Source organism: Halichoeres trimaculatus, unplaced genomic scaffold (genome assembly GCF_033239565.1).
Source record: "Halichoeres trimaculatus isolate MK-OKI-2021-1 unplaced genomic scaffold, fHalTri1.1 fHalTri1_scaffold_3, whole genome shotgun sequence".
In the NCBI taxonomy this organism is placed as follows: domain Eukaryota; kingdom Metazoa; phylum Chordata; class Actinopteri; order Labriformes; family Labridae; genus Halichoeres; species Halichoeres trimaculatus.
In genome coordinates, this window is record NW_027437181.1 from 4,498,954 (window position 1) to 4,516,622 (window position 17,669).

The following is a 17,669-nucleotide window of genomic DNA, read 5'->3' on the forward strand; positions in this document are numbered from 1 at the left end:
GAGGTTTGTTGGTGGATGGTTATGCGCCTGGATTCAGGACCAGTCTCTTCGCTAGCCCTCTGTTGGACTGTCCAAAGTTGGAAAAGCAGTCGGCCGTGAAGTGACTAGCACACACATGCACAGTTTTACTGAGTGTAGCTGGAACATTTCCCTCATAAATGAACTCTAACCACTTAGCCTGTCTTCTTCTGAGATGGGAAGCTTGAGCATGGAACTATGTGGCTGTTTACAGCCAAAAGCACAGCAGTGAGTATCTGCTCCGGTGGACCAATCAGGTCAGATTTGCTCCTGATCGGTCAAAAAAGGGAATCGCTGACGTCTGCAAATCCCCAGAATCCAAACAGCTTGTTTTAGGTCAGGATTTTACATTCACAAGCTCTACTAAGTGCAGGTTTTGTCATTAAATATCACATTTTGTGGGCTGGGAGGAAAGCCAAAGACCCACAAATTTCACTAAAAGACTTAATAAAGTGATTTTTGCATAATGTAGGACCTTTAAATGGATCTCCAGCTCCATTAGACAGAGGATGAAGGCTAATCAGTAGCTAGTTAGCAGGAGCTATGGAGAGTATTTTTGCTTAGAATGTCCTCCCATATGTCTTTACTTCATCAAAAATAAACTCTCACTCTGCGTCTGTTATACACTCCGTATCTGAATCTGTCAGATCGAGTAAGAGTGGAAAATCCCCAAAAAGATGATTCCACAAAGATGACTCCACATCACCACCATTAAAGTCTTTAACCTCAGCGCGGATGAGTGATTACAGCTCAGAGGACTGTTTCTGGTAAAGATGAAGTCACGCTCTGGCTCCCTGCTGTGTTTGTAATGTGGGTAACCGATCCACTTCGCTCTGACCTTCAGGGATGATCATTTATTACAGGGCGCTCGTATTTGTCAGGTTTATTTGTGTTTGGTTCAGTTTTTATTTCACTGAGGTTCTGTGATGGCTCTAACATTTTCAAAGGCCTTATTAAGCTCAAGGTCTTTTCATTTTGCCCAGTGAAGAAGATATTTTTAATTCTTTGATGTTCCTAAATCCTCTCTCTCCTCCTGAAGGCCCACCTGGTGGCGGCGTTCGAGCAGAGCCTGGGCAACATGACCATCAGACTGAAGAGTCTCACCTTGACGGCAGAGCAGAAGGTAGAAACAGCTCCCCCTGTTGTTTAAAGTCACCGCTGCAGCAGATCTGTTGGTTTGATCTCATCGTTCATTTCTGTTTCTCTGTGCAGGACTCTGAGCTGAACGAGCTGAGGAAGACCATCGAGCTGCTGAAGAAGCAAAACGCTGTCGCTCAGGCTGCCATTAATGGGGTCATCAACACTCCTGAACTCACACACAAAGGGGAGAGGACAGGTACGCAAACACTGACACAGTGTGTCATCAGTGATGACACACTGATGAAAAGCTGAAGAATTTAAAGCTACAGTTGGTAATTTTCTGAAGTTGATTACAGCAAATATCTTTTGTGGTCTGTGTGTTAAGAGGACCTCCTTTAACTCTTTGAGAAAGTCCTTAAAATCAAGTCGAAGATAAAGATGAAAACTTAAAAAATATTAAATATTAAAGATGCTGTGAGGAGGATCTGTTTTAATTGCTCTCCCTCGCCACCGGACTCTTGTGCACACGGTCGTAAACTTGTTTGTTTGGGAAGTAAAAAGAGTTTGAATCAAAACAAACATTCTTTGTTGAAGTCAACTTTTACTCAGAGGTAAGGTATTTATCAGTACAGTTATGTAGCACTACAGTTTGAAACTTGACATCAAGCAAACGTTGTAGTAGCTGGCTTTATGTAGTGCTATCGGCAGCCTAGTACTCTGACGTATCTGTAGGCTAAAGTGTTCATTTTAAAGCGTGGATTATGATCAGGCATATATCTAGAAGGGAAAATATTTCACTCCTCACAGACCCTTTAAAAATGTAAAAAGTTTTGATTACTTATATAATAAAAAATAATAATATTTTTTCCAACACACAAAAAAAGTTTTAAAGTGCATTTAAAAAGTGCAATCCACAAGTTTACATATTCCAATTAATCAATCAATCAATCTTTATTTGTATAGCGCCAAATCATAACAAACATTATCTCAAGACACTTAAAAACATTCACAAGTCTAGACCCGTAAATGTTAATAGAATTTTATTAGCAGAAACCCAACATCAAGACAAGATAAGGAGTTTTATCTCCTCTTAATCCACCATGAGTACAAGACTTTGCAGCATTTAGCAAGTTACAATGGCAAGGAAAAACTTCCCTTTAATGGGCAGAAACCTCGGACAGAACCAGACTCATGTTAGACAGACATCCGTCTCGGCTGTGTTGTGGTTAGGTAATATTTATGTGCTTGAGTTTGTGTGTCGGTACTGAGGAGAGATCAGTAAGATTTTTATACATTTGATATTTATGTTCACACAGTTTTTCTTTTTCATTTTATAAAACAGTGCACTCCACAGGTTGACATATTTCAATGGTTGAGCCAGAGATTTGGTCTTCTTTATTTATTTACTTTGTGTACTTTTATTTACTTTGTGTACTTTTATTTACTTCTTTACTTTATTTACTTTATTTTGTGTGAGATTGTTAGGAGAGAGGATTCATATTTATTTTTCAGATTATTGTTCATACCAGGCCTGTTGCTCTGCAGTGCTTTGATAATATTATTTAGGGATGGGTGCCTTTCACATTTGAAATGATACGGTACCAATGCCCGGTACCTGGCAATCGGTACCGGTACTCAAGGGTACCAACTTTTGGTACTTTTTTGTGTTTATGTGGTAAAAAATATCAATTTGTTTGAAAACAAAATATAAACAATGTTCAATTTAACATATTTATTCTTCAATATATATCATTCCAATCCTGTGTTCATGTCCAGCATGGAAAATCTCTTACTCTTGCACTCCCTCACAGTCACAAGGATGCATTTAGATACCTAAACATGGTACCTTTTGGTTTTACATGAATCAGTACTCGGTTCTTTTTACAGAGTTCGGTCTGTACCTATAAAAGTACCTAATTTGGTACCCATCCCTAATAATATTACACGTCTACAAGGCCTGGAGTTAAATCAGTCAATATTTTACTGTGATTGTAATAGTTCAATAAAGATACGTTATTTGTATCAATTCATGCATCAATTCATCTCATTTCACCATAACGTAGGCCTGGCCTGGGAAAGACTTGTTTATATGATGACAGTACCCTTTGTTGTGTTGGTCATACTGTAGAACGGTTTGTTGCTTGTGTTCAGTGAATAATGTAGAAGATAAACATCCCCCCAGAAAATCTGCATGCTAGATTGCAATAGCAATATTGGTCCAAAAACACTGCAATTAAATTATTTTCCAAAAGCATTCAGCCCCACTTAGAGGGTTATTAAACTATGAGAGGAAAGCTCATGCATGATAAATAATGACACTTCCTGTTCCTGTTTCTCAGCCGGCAGTAACGGCAGTCCACAGCAGCAGCAGCACCAGAACCAGCAGCCTGACCTGCGCATCCGGCGGCAGCACTCCTCAGACAGCGTCAGCAGCATCACCAGCGCCACCAGCCACTCCAGTGTGGGCTCCAACATGGACGCCGACGCTAAGAACAAGAAGAAGAACAAGAAGAACTGGGTAAGACGCCAGAGACTCAAGAAAAACGTAGCCGCCAGTTGATTTTAGCGTCTGATCTCTCTCTGTGTTTCTGCTCGTTTCTCTCTCTGTTCGTTGGTGTCACATGTTCGGGTTTCTTCCTTTTTAGGCGTCGTTCTCTGGGGAAAAGGTGAATACACTTCATAGAGTCAGTCCTGTTTCCCAAAGTTAGGATTGATTTGATAATTTGCAGACAAAAATATCCAACATTTTGGGTGTGAAGCAAGCTAAAAGTGGTTTTGAAGTCTTTTTTTTTCCTCCTGTAAATGATCAAATCAATGCTAGTGTCCAGTCCTGATGGAGTCTTATTAGTTTTTTAATCATCGTTCATCCAAACATCTCCATCTTTGCACACACCTGATTTAACTCTCATGTTTGCATCTTCGTTCATGCTGAAAGGCTTTTTTGTGCACCGGAGGAGGTCAAGTCAGAGACGACGACGTATGAACGCTCTCTTCCTCCCCGTGGTGCCGTAACCCGACCCGTGTTGTCTTAGCTGCCCGTGCTGGTCTCAATCCGATCCTGATGTTGAGTTTTAGGATGATCCGCGTGTCGCTTTGTGTTAGCCGTTAAAAGACGTGAGCTCGTGTCGAGTTTCCTGCTTTATGTCGCAGTGATAATAAACCATCCTCCTGTGTGTGTGTGTGTGTGTGTCCAGCTGTCAGAGTGTGTGTGTGGAGGAGACCCCACAGGGGGCTCCAGCATGCAGGTGCTCATGCTGAGCGTGTGTGTGGATAATACTGAGTGTATAGGGGCTGTGTGTGTGTTGGAGTGTCCGTAATGGATCATCAAAGACTTCCTGTTTCACGGTGGTTGTGATGTAGCGTTAGCCTGCAGCTGCCTGTAGTTTCACCTCTGTCCCTCCATCACACACACTCACACACTCACACACTCCAGCCCATATGAACATGTGCTGTTTTGTCTCTCTGTCTTCCTTTGCTTCGCTTCATGTGGCAGGTCTACGAGGTAAGACTGGGTGAAACCAAAGCTGCTTAACTCCTGCTTCTTCTAGGTTACTAACCTGAGTCTTCTCCTCCTGCTGTAGTTCCTCTCCTCTCCTTCACTGCTTCTTCCTAAAAAACTGCTCCTCTGAGACTTGAGCTGGCTCTGGGAAGGAGAAATCCACCTTTGAATACTCCTATATCAGATTTCTCAGCTGCTAGTGAAGCCATAGCAGCACTTTCTTTTTTCTTTAACAGATTAAAAGTCAGAAACTTTTAAAATCCTGAAATGGTGGATTTCTCCTTCAGACACAAACTCTCACACAGATTATGACACAAGTCTTTACCCAAAGTGTGCACAGCTTAAATATCAATCATAGTTTTTAGGTTTTCACAAACACTACATCCTTCTTTAAGGCCTTTCCAAAAATAGCCGAGCATTTTTAAAAACAAATATCCCCCTTATCCAAACCAGACAATCAGAATAAACCCAAAAGTTTCCAAAATCTTCACTCTGGCTGGAGTTATCAGAAAACATCATTTTAGTGACATAAAGTGTGGATCACTGTTGTAAAAACATGACTCTTACCAAGGTGTGCATTTGTTTTGGAGCGCAGACTTTCTTTTGAACTCTACTTTTCTTTAAGACAACTTTTCCAAGAGTGCAAAAACAACGAGGTAAAGTTTTTATATGTAGTTACGTAGCGCTATGGTTTGAAGTGTCACAATAACTACAATACGCAAACTCAGTTTGTAACCCTTACGAGAGCTCATCTACCAACTTCAACCTCACCAATCAGAGCTAACGTAACCTCACTCTTCATTTTATTGATAGACTCTCAAGTTTGAACAGACCACTGCAGAATAACTGCTGACTGTGGGTTGGAGTCAACATTAGCACAAACAGTTTAGCTCTTTTAGCCTTTAGCTCATGGTTTGACTCATGTTCTAAAGCAATTAGGGCTGGGAAGATATGCTATTCTTGCAATTCAATTCTATTACAATTCGATTTCAATTGCAATTCTTTAATATTTACGATTTTTGCGGTTTTTAGTTTTCTTTTTTAACACCAGACCATATGAAAAAGTTAAATGATGATGGAAATGTCCACAGACTTTATCAGAAGCCATATTTTCCCAGAAATTGCACATCGTGTGAGTCAAAGAGAAAAATTTCGCCCCCTGCTGGAGAAAAGTGGTAACTTTTTTTCCAAATCAGTTTAATAACTAAGACTGAAATGAAGAATTTAGATCTAAATATTTTTTTTTTGGACAAAGTATCACGATTTTGATACTGCCAAACAAAAAATCCTGATATATCATATAACGATTTTTTTCTCCCACCCTTTGCAGATGATAGTCTCAATTCAAAGCATTGATTACGACTAGCTTTAATATAAAAGTGAGATTATTTTAAGATTTCTTATAAAGTCCTAACAGGGCCTTTACATTTGAGAGAGAAATGGTAAAAATGTCAAATTAAGTTGCTTATGTTGAGCCTTTCTTTATGAGTTTGAAAGAAATAGTTGACCAACAGAATGATCACGATTAAAGATGCACTGTTTACTAGAGGTGGGTACCTTTTACGTCTGAAACAATATGGTACAAATGCCTGGTACCTGGCAGTTGGTATTGGTACCCATTTTCGTTACTTTTATGTTTGTTAATGTGGTAAAAGTATTAATTTGTTCAATGATAAAATCTCAGAGTTTTTCAGTTTAACATGTTTATTTCTCATTGTATAAACTTGCGATGCTGAGTTCAAGTCCTGCATGGAAAATCGCCTACTATTCAATTCCCTCACAGTCACAAGGATGCGTTTAGGTACCTAAACATGGTACTGTTAGTTTATTTTTTTTCTCCATCATCTTTTTATTACATTTTGGCACAAAATCTGAAGAGGTTACATACCAATAAATTGATGTGTTACTTTTTATATTACAACTCATCCACTCCAATCTTGAGGAAAAAAATTGAATAAAAATAAAACTCAAAAGGAAAAGAAAAATCCCACCCACAAAAAATTGTTTGATACCGTACTGTTTGAGTTTGAATGAATCAGTACTTGGTACTACAGACTGAATTCATTCCCTACTACTAATATCCTGAAAAAGCACAAACTTTCATAGTCTTGTCCAGAAGTTTGAAACAGGATTGAAATTTCTTTTGCTTCCTTTTAACGTTTTTCTGACACATTTGTTGCTACTATCATCTCATTAATCAAAGAAAAAACATCTGCTTCGTCAATGAAAACAAACTCGGTGAGACGTCAGTGTGTGGTTTGTGTTCAGAGCTGCAGCTCAGGTCATCAGGTAGTCTACCCATAATCCCCTTTTCTCCTCCACTCGCACTTTTTAACAGCTGCTTTCCTCCACTTTCCCAGCACACTCCTCTTCCTCCTCTTCTTCCTCCTCCTCAGTGTTTACAGGTCTCTCCTGCTCATGTTGTATCTCTGTCTTTCTCTTCCTGCAGCTGCGCAGCTCCTTCAAACAAGCGTTCAGCAAGAAGAAATCTCCAAAGTCGGCTTCTTCACACTCCGACATCGAGGAGATGACCGACTCCTCGCTGCCGTCCTCGCCCAAACTTCCCCACAACGGATCTGCAGCCTCCAGCCACATGCTCAGGAACACACACTCCAACTCGCTGTACGTAAACACATACACACATCAGTAGCTCGTCTAGTACAAACCAAATAAAGCCTGTGAGTAAACTGGGCCGTGACCTCACTAAACCGTGTTGTCCTGTTTGCGTTTGTGTGTGTGTAGACTGTCAGAGTGTTTGGACAGTGAGGCGGAGACGGTGATGCAGCTGCGCAGCGAGCTCAGGGAGAAGGAGATGAAGCTGACGGATATCCGGCTGGAGGCGCTCAGCTCCGCTCATCAGCTTGACCAGCTGAGGGAGGCCATGAACCGCATGCAGGTCTGCACACACGCAAAGTTCTGAGTCAAGGATCGCTAAGAAAAAACTTTTTTAAGATGTTTTATTCAGACAGATTTATGATTTCATCTCCACAGGTGGAGATCGAGAAGCTAAAGGCAGAAAACGACCGTCTGAAGGTGGAGAACCAGGGCAGCAGGATGGGCTCCCAGGCCTCCATCTCGTCCTCTCCTCCTCCTCCTCACACACACGGACAGGCTCAGGGAAGCGGACCCACTCTGCCCCAGCACAGCCTCAACCTGACCACCAGCGAGTCCACCAGCCTGGGTACGACAGAGCGACATGACTCCTCTGAACAGCTTCTCAGTTTTCTCCTTTTCTGACTTTCTTCTTCTTCCTCCTGTCAGACATGCTGCTGGACGACACCGGAGGAGAAGGAGGGATGAGGAAGGAGGGCCGACACGTGAAGATGGTCGTCAGCCTGGACGAGGACAGCAAGTGGGGAGAGGTGAGAGCTGTGAGAAAATACAGAACAGACGTGTTTTTGTTGGATGGTTTCATAAAACCAGTTTCTCTCTTTCATCCTAGGAGGGACGGTCTCGACATTTTCTGATCGGCTGCATCGGCGTGAGTGGAAAAACCAAGTGGGATGTCCTGGATGGAGTGGTTCGACGCCTTTTCAAGGTGAACATAAACAGACAGGCTTATTAATATCACTGAAACCCTTCTAATTCAAACCACAAACAGGTTTATTTCTGTTTCCTGTTCTTAAGCACGTCTTTATGGAAGTATCCTCTGTGTTTAACAGGAGTACATCACACACGTGGACCCAGTGAGCCAGCTGGGCCTGAGCTCAGACAGCGTGGAGGGATACAACATCGGAGAAATCCACCGACCCAGCATCCCCAGTGCCGCTCAGACGCCCGAGCTGCTCCCCTGTGGGTATCTGGTTGGAGACAGCAACACCATCAACATCCAGCTCAAAGGTACCAGACCAACTCTTCAGTCCATTTTTAGGGGTCTGCAAACCTTTACTTTCATAGGAGCTATTTTACCTTTAGCTCAGCTGGATCAAAGTCATTCAGGAGCCACAAAATCAACCTTATTTTCACAATTAAAAAACAAAAAGTGAATAAAACAGTATACATAGTAAATATCAAGTGAATAATTATATAGACAAGATTTTTTCAAACTTATAAAATTGAACATGTTTTTATTTTTCAGAAATTTGCAACTATCAAAGATCTTTGAAATTTTAAACAAAAAAAAATGTCAAAACTTTATTTTTATAATGAAATTCCCCCAAATTTTACAAAGTACAAAAATTTGAAATGAAATAAATTTGCAAAAATCCAAAGCTTTTTAAAAATTTTAAAAGTTGCAAAAGTTTCAAAAACTTTTTAAAAAGTTTCACAGAAAGAAAATTTCGAAAATGTTCAAGATTTTTGAAATTTCACAATGTTGAAACAATAATTAAAAAAAAAAAAAAAAAAATATTTAAAAAAATTTGCATAAAAATTTAAAATTTGCAAAGATTTTAAAAACATTTCAAGAATTGCAAAAGTTTAAAAAATTTGGAAAAAAAAAAAAAAGAAATATCACAAATGTTTAAGATTTCTGAAAATTAAAAATGTAAAGAAAATACAAAAAGTTTAAAAAATGTAAAAATTCTTTTTAAAATTTTGCAAAAACTGCTTGATTTCCAGAATATATTTTTAAATTCAAAACATTTGCAAAAAAAAAAATCAAAACATTGAAATTAAAGAAATTTGCAGATATCATTAATTTTTTTATTCCAAAAATTGGAAAAAATTATAAAGGAAACACATTTAATAAACAAAAAATGACTAAACTTTTGAAAAATACTTGAATTTAATTCCATATATCGTTTGTATTGCTCAACTAATTTTTTTTTTCTTTGTGAATGTTTTGCTACAAATTAAGCATGTACTTAAGGCCGGCGCGTTGTCAGTCAAATGAATCCATCCACACAGAATTAGAATCTGTATTTTCTTCCAGATGAGTCTTTTTGTAGATGTAGTTATCTTCCCAGGGCTGTAAAACTTGAGGTTAGCCACAGGTGCATGGAAAGTTGGTGGGCTGTTGATGTTGTAGGAGGTAAAGTAGAGTTTTTTAAAGCTACAAGGGGCCACTGCAAAGGACTAAAAGAGCCGCATGAGGCTCCAGAGCCACAGGTTGAGGACCATTGGTCTAGAGTATTAAAGCAGTAATTAAGAGTTTAAGATCTTTCCAGAAACTCATCATTCCTCCTCTTACTGTGCATCCAGGTGTGAGCAGTGAGAACGTGGACTCTCTGGTGTTCGACACTCTGATCCCGAAGCCGATGCTGCAGCGCTACGTCTCCCTGCTGAAGGAGCACCGGCGCGTCATCCTGTCGGGCCCCAGTGGCACAGGAAAGACCTACCTGGCCAATCAGCTGTCTCGACACCTGCTGCTGCTGGAGGGCCGACCTCTGACCCCGCACGCTGTCGTCACTTTCAACGTGGATCACAAGTCCAGCAAGGTAAACAGGCTAACAGAGTTTTCTCTGCCTCTCCAAAGGTTCTCAAAATAAAGATTCAGGAGTTTGATTTTAAAATGACAAAAAGCATGGAGCTACTTTGAAAAAAAAAAGAAATTGGATCCATCAGTTGTTAAGTTATTTTTTTTTCTTGTATCTAGTAAAAAAAAAACTAAAGAGACATCTGTTTATAAGACCAAGAAACTTACCACTGATAAAGTTATAGGACACAAAAATCAAGTAGACTGTGCTAAAAGTAGAATGTAATCAAGGAAAATTTACATTTTTTCCCCCTTTCTTTCTCTTTCTCTTTATTCAATTTAATTCAAAAAAGTTGGTATGACCAGTGGTCTGTAACCTTTACTTTCATTAGAGCCAATTAAACCTCAGCTCACCTGGATTAAAGTCATTTCAGAGCCTCAAAATCTACTTAATCTTCACATTAAAGACAATGGGATGGACACATTTCTGAACATGGTTAAAAACTTGCAAATAATTATCTATATCAGATTTTTTTTTTAAGTTTAGAACATTGTACATTTGACATATTTGTTTTGTTCTGTTCTGTTTTTTTTTCTTTCTTGCTTTTTTTTAAAATTCAAAATATTAAAAAAATGAAATTGTTGAATTTCAAAAGATTGCAAAAAAAAAAAAATTTTCAAATTAAAAAAATGTGCAACATTTTAAGAAAAATTTGAAATGTCAAAACTCTTTGAAATCAAAATTGAGATTTATTTTTATATTTTTAAATATGAAACTTTGATAAAAAACCAAACATTTTTGAAATTTCAAAAAATTTGCCAAATAAAAAAGAATAATAATCATAATAATAATAATGATAATGATAAAAATAATATAAAAATCTTACTTTTTTAATTTTTTTTTTAACATAGCTCAACTCATTGTCTTGGTTGGCTGTTGATGTGGTAGGAGGGAAAGTACAGTGATAGCAGGCATTGTTGCAAGATGTGATTCATATTCAGTTCAACAAAATGTTAACACATTACTTTATTATTTTTTTTATTTACTTTTATTTTTTTTTATAGAAGAAATGCAGTTAGACACACTTTAAAGATGTGCATCAAGCATGCAGTGCAAAGCGAATTAAACGAGATGAAATAACAATAAAAAATAAACTTTCGCTCTGTAGATTCAAAATATTATAATTTACAACAATTAACTTCAAAGTGTTAACGATCTTTTTGTCTGTATCTCTGAAGGAGCTGCGTCAGTACCTGTCAGGTCTGGCTGAGCAGTGCAGCGGTGTCCCAGGAGCAGAGAGCCCTCTAGTGGTCATTCTGGACAACCTGCATCATGTCAGCTCCCTGGGAGAGATCTTCAATGGAGTCTTCAACTGTAACTACCAGCACAGGTCAGTCCTCTTCTTAACTTCGGTTTAGGTTTTCAAATCCAGGCTAAAACACTTTATTTTCTTTTGCTTGAAGGCCTATAAATATGAATCTTTTATTTTTTGTTGTATGTTATTTTTTAAGTTTTTTTGTTTTGTTTTGTTTTTATTTTTTTCTTAATCTTTGTTTATTTATTTAAATAAATATCTTAATGTTTCAAGTTCTTAATCACCAGATGTTTGGTTTTTTGTAAAGCACATAAATAAAACTGCTCTTCTCTTTTCCTGCAGCCCTTATATCATCGGCACCATGAGCCAAGCCACATCATCTGCCCCCAACCTGCAGCTTCATCATAACTTCAGGTAAACACCTCTACCTATTTGAGTGGATCTGTTATTATTTTAAGATGTTTTAGGTCTTAATGATCTTTTTCCCTGGTCAGGTGGGTGCTGTGTGCCAACCACATGGAGCCAGTCAAAGGCTTCCTCGGCCGCTACCTGAGGAGGAAGCTGATCGAGACGGAGATCGGCAGCCGGACGCGGAACATGGAGCTGGTGAAGATCATCGACTGGATCCCGCGAGTCTGGCATCATCTGAACCGCTTCCTGGAGACACACAGCTCCTCCGACGTGACCATCGGTAAGACGCTGACGCAGGGTTTTAAATCAAAGCTCAGTGTGTGAAAACAAGACGCTCACTGTCTGCTCTGCTCTGCTGCACACAGGACCTCGTCTCTTCCTGTCCTGTCCCATGGACGTGGAAGGATCCAGAGTTTGGTTCACTGACCTCTGGAACTACTCCATCATCCCGTACATGCTGGAGGCCATTCGAGAGGGACTGCAGGTAACACACACGCACACACATACACCTGATCTGTCACAGTGAAAGGTTTTCTTCCATCGTGATGACGTGACAAAGATTCAGCTGAGCAAATCAGCGCTGTAATGAGGGTTACGTTCATCAAAGGAAAATGGATTCAATTTGTTCTCCCAATCAGCTCATAATTAGCATCTCATTTAATCAGGCTGCAGCTGATTACTGGAGCGCAGTCTCTGAGTCGAGTGAAGGAGCTGAAAACGCTGCAGAGGAATTCGTCCCTCTGAGGCTCAGAAGAGAAATCAAAGTGCTGGGATGCTGAAACACTTTCAGTGCAGCTCAGGGCTGAAAAAATAATACAAACATCATCCATTTATCCGCTGATTTCTTCACAACAAACTACGTCAAAACCCAGCTATCTAAGGCCATGTCCACACATAGTCTGGTATCTGGGAAAACCCGCATAGATCTAGTCACGAAACTACAGATTTACGCCACTAAAATTGATGTTTTTTGAAAACTCTGGCTGTTGTGAAGATTGTAGAAAACTTCAGTTTCATGGGGGCTCATTCATTCAGCACTGAAAAATTTAGGTTTGAAAAGCCATGAGATGCACTTTTCAGCAGATTTGCCCACCATGTGCTGAGAAAGTTTTTTTTTTAAACGAACGATGAGGGGGTAATCGTTTTTGAAAATGCCAGGCTATGTGTGTACACTGCAAAAAATAAAAACTAATCAAGTGTTTTTGTCTTGTTTTACCTGACTTGTCCAGGAAGATGTCTTGTTCGAAGTTATTTCAAGACAAAACAATCAACAAGTTAAAGAAATCTGCCATTGGAACAAGAAAAAATTGCTTGAAAATTTGCTTGAAACTAGAACAATGCCTAAAAATGAGTAACTTTTCTCTTGTTCCATTGGCATATTTTTTTCCCTTGTTACAAGAAATTTGGGCCTTATTTTGTCTTGAAATAACTTTAAACAAGACATTTTTCTGGACTGGTTAGGTGAATGTGGCTCATATTAAGCCTAAAAAGACATTTTCTGTTGAAAATACGACAAAAACACTTGATAAGTTTTCAATTTTTTGGAGTGTATAAAGCCTAAGTCACCTTACCCCAAAGTGACGTCTTCAAATCACATTTTTCCAAGGAATGTGAGGAGTCTTCCAATTAGACCAGCTCATTTGATTTATGGGAGGAACTTGCTCAGTCGTGCTCTGGTGTAACAATAAAAACCATAGTCCAGTGATTTCTCTTTGAGTCCTGTGACCCCTTTATTTCTGTTCACACACTTTTCTTCTTGAAGCTGTGTTCATATAAATCCAAAATCAAACGTTTATACACGCTGCCACGATGAAAAACTGTTTTTCCCTCCTACACACACACACACCTGGCTCATTATCCAAGTTTACCTAAATACATCCACTGGTGTCAAGCACCATCTACTATTTAAACCTAAAACAATACACACTGAATGTTTTTCTTTAAAATCAAGGTAACAAAAATGACACAAACAGAAGTGTGTTGTGTTATGGCTCCAAAAGAATGGATGAAAACACAAACAAAACCAAACTCCTTCTAGAAATATGTCACTAAACTACATCTGGACTGTGTTTAGTCCGCTTGTGTGAAGCTAAAGCTCTGCACATTCTGCAGAAACTCAACAACTCTTACAGCTGGAGTCTTTAAATAAATGGTTTTATCAGGATGTGAGAATGAAAGAGTTACAAAAAAACACACATCAGAGGAAACATAAAAATATTAAAAGATATGGAAAAAAATAAAAATTGAGCATAGAAATAGTTCAGGATGCAGGATCAGAAATATTTGGGGCTAAAATTGTCATTTGCAGGTCAAAACGCTTCGTCACATTAATCTTTCCATCTCCCACCTAAGTTTTAGTCTTTTTTTAAAAAACCTTTTATTTAATAATTGTTGAGGGAAATATAGGACAGAAAAACCATCAAAGCAGAACAAGACAAAACAAACAGTTCATGGCATATTGTGATTAACACAGGTCCACAGTACACAATTTTTTTTTATAACTAGATTTAATTTTTAAACAGATTATCTTAAACGGTCATGGAAAAAGGCATTACTAATTCATTCAAAAAACAAATTATGAGAAAATTGCCAAAAAAAAGAACTTTCAACAATGAGAGGCTTAGAGAAAATCACTCAGATTTTGGTTTGTGTTTGTATTTTTAATTTAAATTTATTGTCTTGTTGATTAATTTAAATTGAATAAAATTAAATGAGAATTATGAAAGGTTGCATAGAAATAGTTCAGAATGCAGGATAAGAAATATTTAGGGCTTAAAATGTCGTTCGCAGGTTAAAAAAGTCTTAAAACATGATGAAAACAGGCCCCTGTTCATAACTTTCAATGGGTGTTTCCATCTTTAATCTTCTCCCTGTCTCTGCAGCTTTACGGTCGCAGAGCGGCGTGGGAGGACCCTGCTGCCTGGGTGATAGACTCGTACCCGTGGTCTGCCACACCGACGCCGTCTGAATGGCCCCCTCTGCTGCAGCTCCGCCCGGAGGACGTGGGGTTTGACGGTTATTCAGCTCCGAGGGAGGGGGTCAGGAAGGAGCCGCCGCAGAGCGACAGCGACGCTGACCCATTGGTGAGAGAAGGAAGAAAGAGAATAGTGATACATTTCTTATAAACAAAAACTTTAGGAAGAAACAGGACATAATGAAACAGACCTTATAGGAAAAGATGTGTTTTTCCTCCGGTCTGACGCTTGTTTCTCTCCACAGATGAACATGCTGATGCGTCTGAAGGAGGCGGCGACGTCGTCGAGCCCGCAGAGCTACGACAGCGACTCCAACAGCAACAGCCACCAGGACGACATCCTGGACTCATCTCTGGAGTCGACTTTGTGATGTCATCCAAACATGGGGACGGTTTTCAGAAGAGCCGTCGTCTGAGTGAGGACTTCTCATCCAGAACACGCCACAGAATCCAGCCACCTTAATTTGGGTGCGGGTAACCCAAGGAGAAGACGTACTACATTTCAGAGAACGGGCGAGGAAAGTTTCTACTGCACTGCGCTGTTTTGGTTTTTGGTTTTGTTTTGGTTTCACCGCTGTGGCCCGTTTCTCCTGGTGTCAGGAGCCAGACTTCTACTGCAGAACAAAAGCACACAGCCTGTCTCCATCATCATCATCATCATCAGCCATCAGCATACTTTACTCAACACCAGCCAGGATTACTCCATCCTCCTCTGGGTGCAGTGCGCCTGAGCTGCCTGCAGGTGGCAGCACTGCGCTTTGTTTCTGAATGAACCTGAAGGAGCAGAGCGGATGAGCCTGCTGCTGGTTGGATGACTGAAATGTTGGATGGAAGAGTGGACGATCCATCCGTCACTTTCTGCTTTTCATCCTCCTCTAATGCTGGAGCTGTGTGTGTGTGAGCTGGAGGATAAATAGAGTCAGAGTGAACGTGAGGTCCAGCAGTATTTCTGTTTCTTTTTGGCTAAACTGAACAACAAACTACACAAACTCAAAGTTTCAGAGCTGAGACAGAGATACAGGGATACAGGATCCATAAAGGGTTCAAATCTCCCACAAAAAGTGGAGTTATTAGAGCAGAGGGTTAATAGCAGGTCATTCAGTGAGTTTCCTTTCTGTCTTGCTCTGCAGCCAAGAGTTTAAGACTAAAGCAACCACTGCAATTGAAAAAAATGATCATTGCTTTTTTTGAAAAAGATTTAAAAAAAAACTCTTTATCATAAAATATCAAAATGAAAGCCTAACACTTCTTTTTGCATGCCATCTTATTCAGAAATCCCAAATTTCTCCACTCTGTGACCCCCTGTCAGAAGGAAGTAACGTCAGGATATGAAGTAGGAAAAATACAAAATGAAATCACCTTTCACCTTTTAAAGTTAGGTTGAGTAGACACTTCTGTTTTTTCTGTGTTTTTCTCAGTTAACCTGATTCCTCAATAGCGTCACATTGAAAAATCAAAGTATAAAATGCGTCATGAATAAGTCAGTGTAAATAAGTGGGCACCTCTGTTTGGTGTAACAATCTTGACTGTTTTCATTTCCCCCAGAGAGACACAACTGTTAATGATAAATTCATGATTAATAGCAGTGAATATTTTCACTGAGGTCTAATTAAACTCTTAGGGAGGAGGTAAATGTCACAAAAAAATGGACTTTCGTGACTTTCCATCCATGTGATTCTGCATGAGGTAAATCCTCTCTAGCCCAGTTTTACTGCACATGACAGCAGTCAAGACCAGGGGTCTGCAATCTTTACTCTCATAGGAGCCATTTTGCTTCAAATCGCCTGGATTAAAGTCAATCCAGAGCCACAAAGTCTACTTTATCTTCACATAAAGACAATAATGTTAATAAAACCCTGCACATCATAAAAACCTTGTATATAATTATCTGAACGATAAGTTTTTGGTGTTGATAAATTGAACTTGTGATGTCTTAGGGTTTTTTTATTTTAAATAAATTTGCTAATATTAAAAAAAAAGTTAATGTCACAAATTTCTAAGATTTGTGAAATGTATGAAATTTCAATTGATGCAAATAAAAAAAAAAATTTCAAAAAATTTCCAAGGTTTTAAAAAAAGAAATTTCAAAGTTGTGTAAAAAATTGCAATAATTCCCCAAATTTTGAGATTTTTTTTAAAAAATGCCAAATTTTGTAAATTTGCAAAAAGAATTTTCAAAAATTGAGATTTTTTTTTTTCAGTTTTCAAAAAATGTAAAAATTTCCAAAAGTTTGCAGGATTTTCAAAAAAAAAAATCATTTGAAAGAATAAGCAGAAATTATTATTTTTTTAAATCTGCAAATTTTTTCACAAGTTTTAAAAAATGTCAAAAAATTGAAAGTGAAAAATTTCCAAAAATCTCCAAAAAGAGCAGCCTGAGGCTCCAGAGTCACAGGTAGCAGACCATTGGTCTAGATAATTCCACCAAATGAAGGTGCCCACCAGTTTATGTTGAGTTATTAATTATGTGAATTTTATACTTTGCCTTTTCAATGTAGCACTAATGAGGATTCAGGTTCACAGAAGAAATCAAAACACAGGGAAAAAAAAAATTCTACGTAACTTTGAAGTTAATGCTTTTGATTTCATGTCTTTGTATTTTTTTACTTCATATCGTGACATCACTTTCTTCTGATGGTGGAGGGACCTCAGAGTGAAGCCTGTGATAAGGTCAGCTGAGAGTGGAGGTCCGCAGCTGGACCGTGTTGCATACTTGAGCATCTGCAGCATAAATGGAAACAAGAATCAAAATCTTGCAAAATGATTTTTAAGGAAAATTCTTGTGTTAACTCTTTGTCACAATGTTCAACATTTTGCTCGTTAAGGCTGGATAATAAAGACACAAAAGAAAAAATCCAGTAAGTAAACATGCTAAGTTTGTAGACAGTTGAACCATTCATTGACAAGTTTTGGTCCAGTTTACCAAAAAAAACAAAGGTTGTTCCTGCTTTTTTGGTTTTTAAAAGAAGTGACATCACTTGAGAGAACTTGTCTCAAAACCAAGCAGAACAACAT

General features: G+C 38.7%; 1 protein-coding gene across 10 annotated transcripts in view; it reads left to right on the forward strand.

Annotated features, from left to right (window-relative positions):
- Positions 1-16,785, forward strand: part of nav2a (neuron navigator 2a) — a 178,210-nt gene extending 161,425 nt beyond the window's left edge. For 6 of the 10 annotated variants that reach the window (XM_074665694.1, XM_074665697.1, XM_074665700.1 and 3 more), the window contains 17 exons: positions 1,058-1,141; positions 1,231-1,354; positions 3,438-3,616; positions 3,744-3,764; positions 7,047-7,219; positions 7,340-7,493; positions 7,589-7,778; positions 7,859-7,959; positions 8,040-8,135; positions 8,260-8,437; positions 9,740-9,975; positions 11,193-11,344; positions 11,612-11,683; positions 11,764-11,960; positions 12,046-12,164; positions 14,563-14,763; positions 14,900-16,785. In XM_074665694.1, the coding sequence (XP_074521795.1) occupies positions 1,058-1,141; positions 1,231-1,354; positions 3,438-3,616; positions 3,744-3,764; positions 7,047-7,219; positions 7,340-7,493; positions 7,589-7,778; positions 7,859-7,959; positions 8,040-8,135; positions 8,260-8,437; positions 9,740-9,975; positions 11,193-11,344; positions 11,612-11,683; positions 11,764-11,960; positions 12,046-12,164; positions 14,563-14,763; positions 14,900-15,025 (2,403 nt within the window). In that variant the 3' untranslated portion in view covers positions 15,026-16,785. The remainder of the gene's footprint in view (positions 1-1,057; positions 1,142-1,230; positions 1,355-3,437; positions 3,617-3,743; positions 3,765-7,046; positions 7,220-7,339; positions 7,494-7,588; positions 7,779-7,858; positions 7,960-8,039; positions 8,136-8,259; positions 8,438-9,739; positions 9,976-11,192; positions 11,345-11,611; positions 11,684-11,763; positions 11,961-12,045; positions 12,165-14,562; positions 14,764-14,899) is intronic. The other 4 variants (XM_074665696.1, XM_074665703.1, XM_074665704.1 and 1 more) reach the window with 1 other exon arrangement.
- Positions 16,786-17,669: the final 884 nt, after the last annotated feature.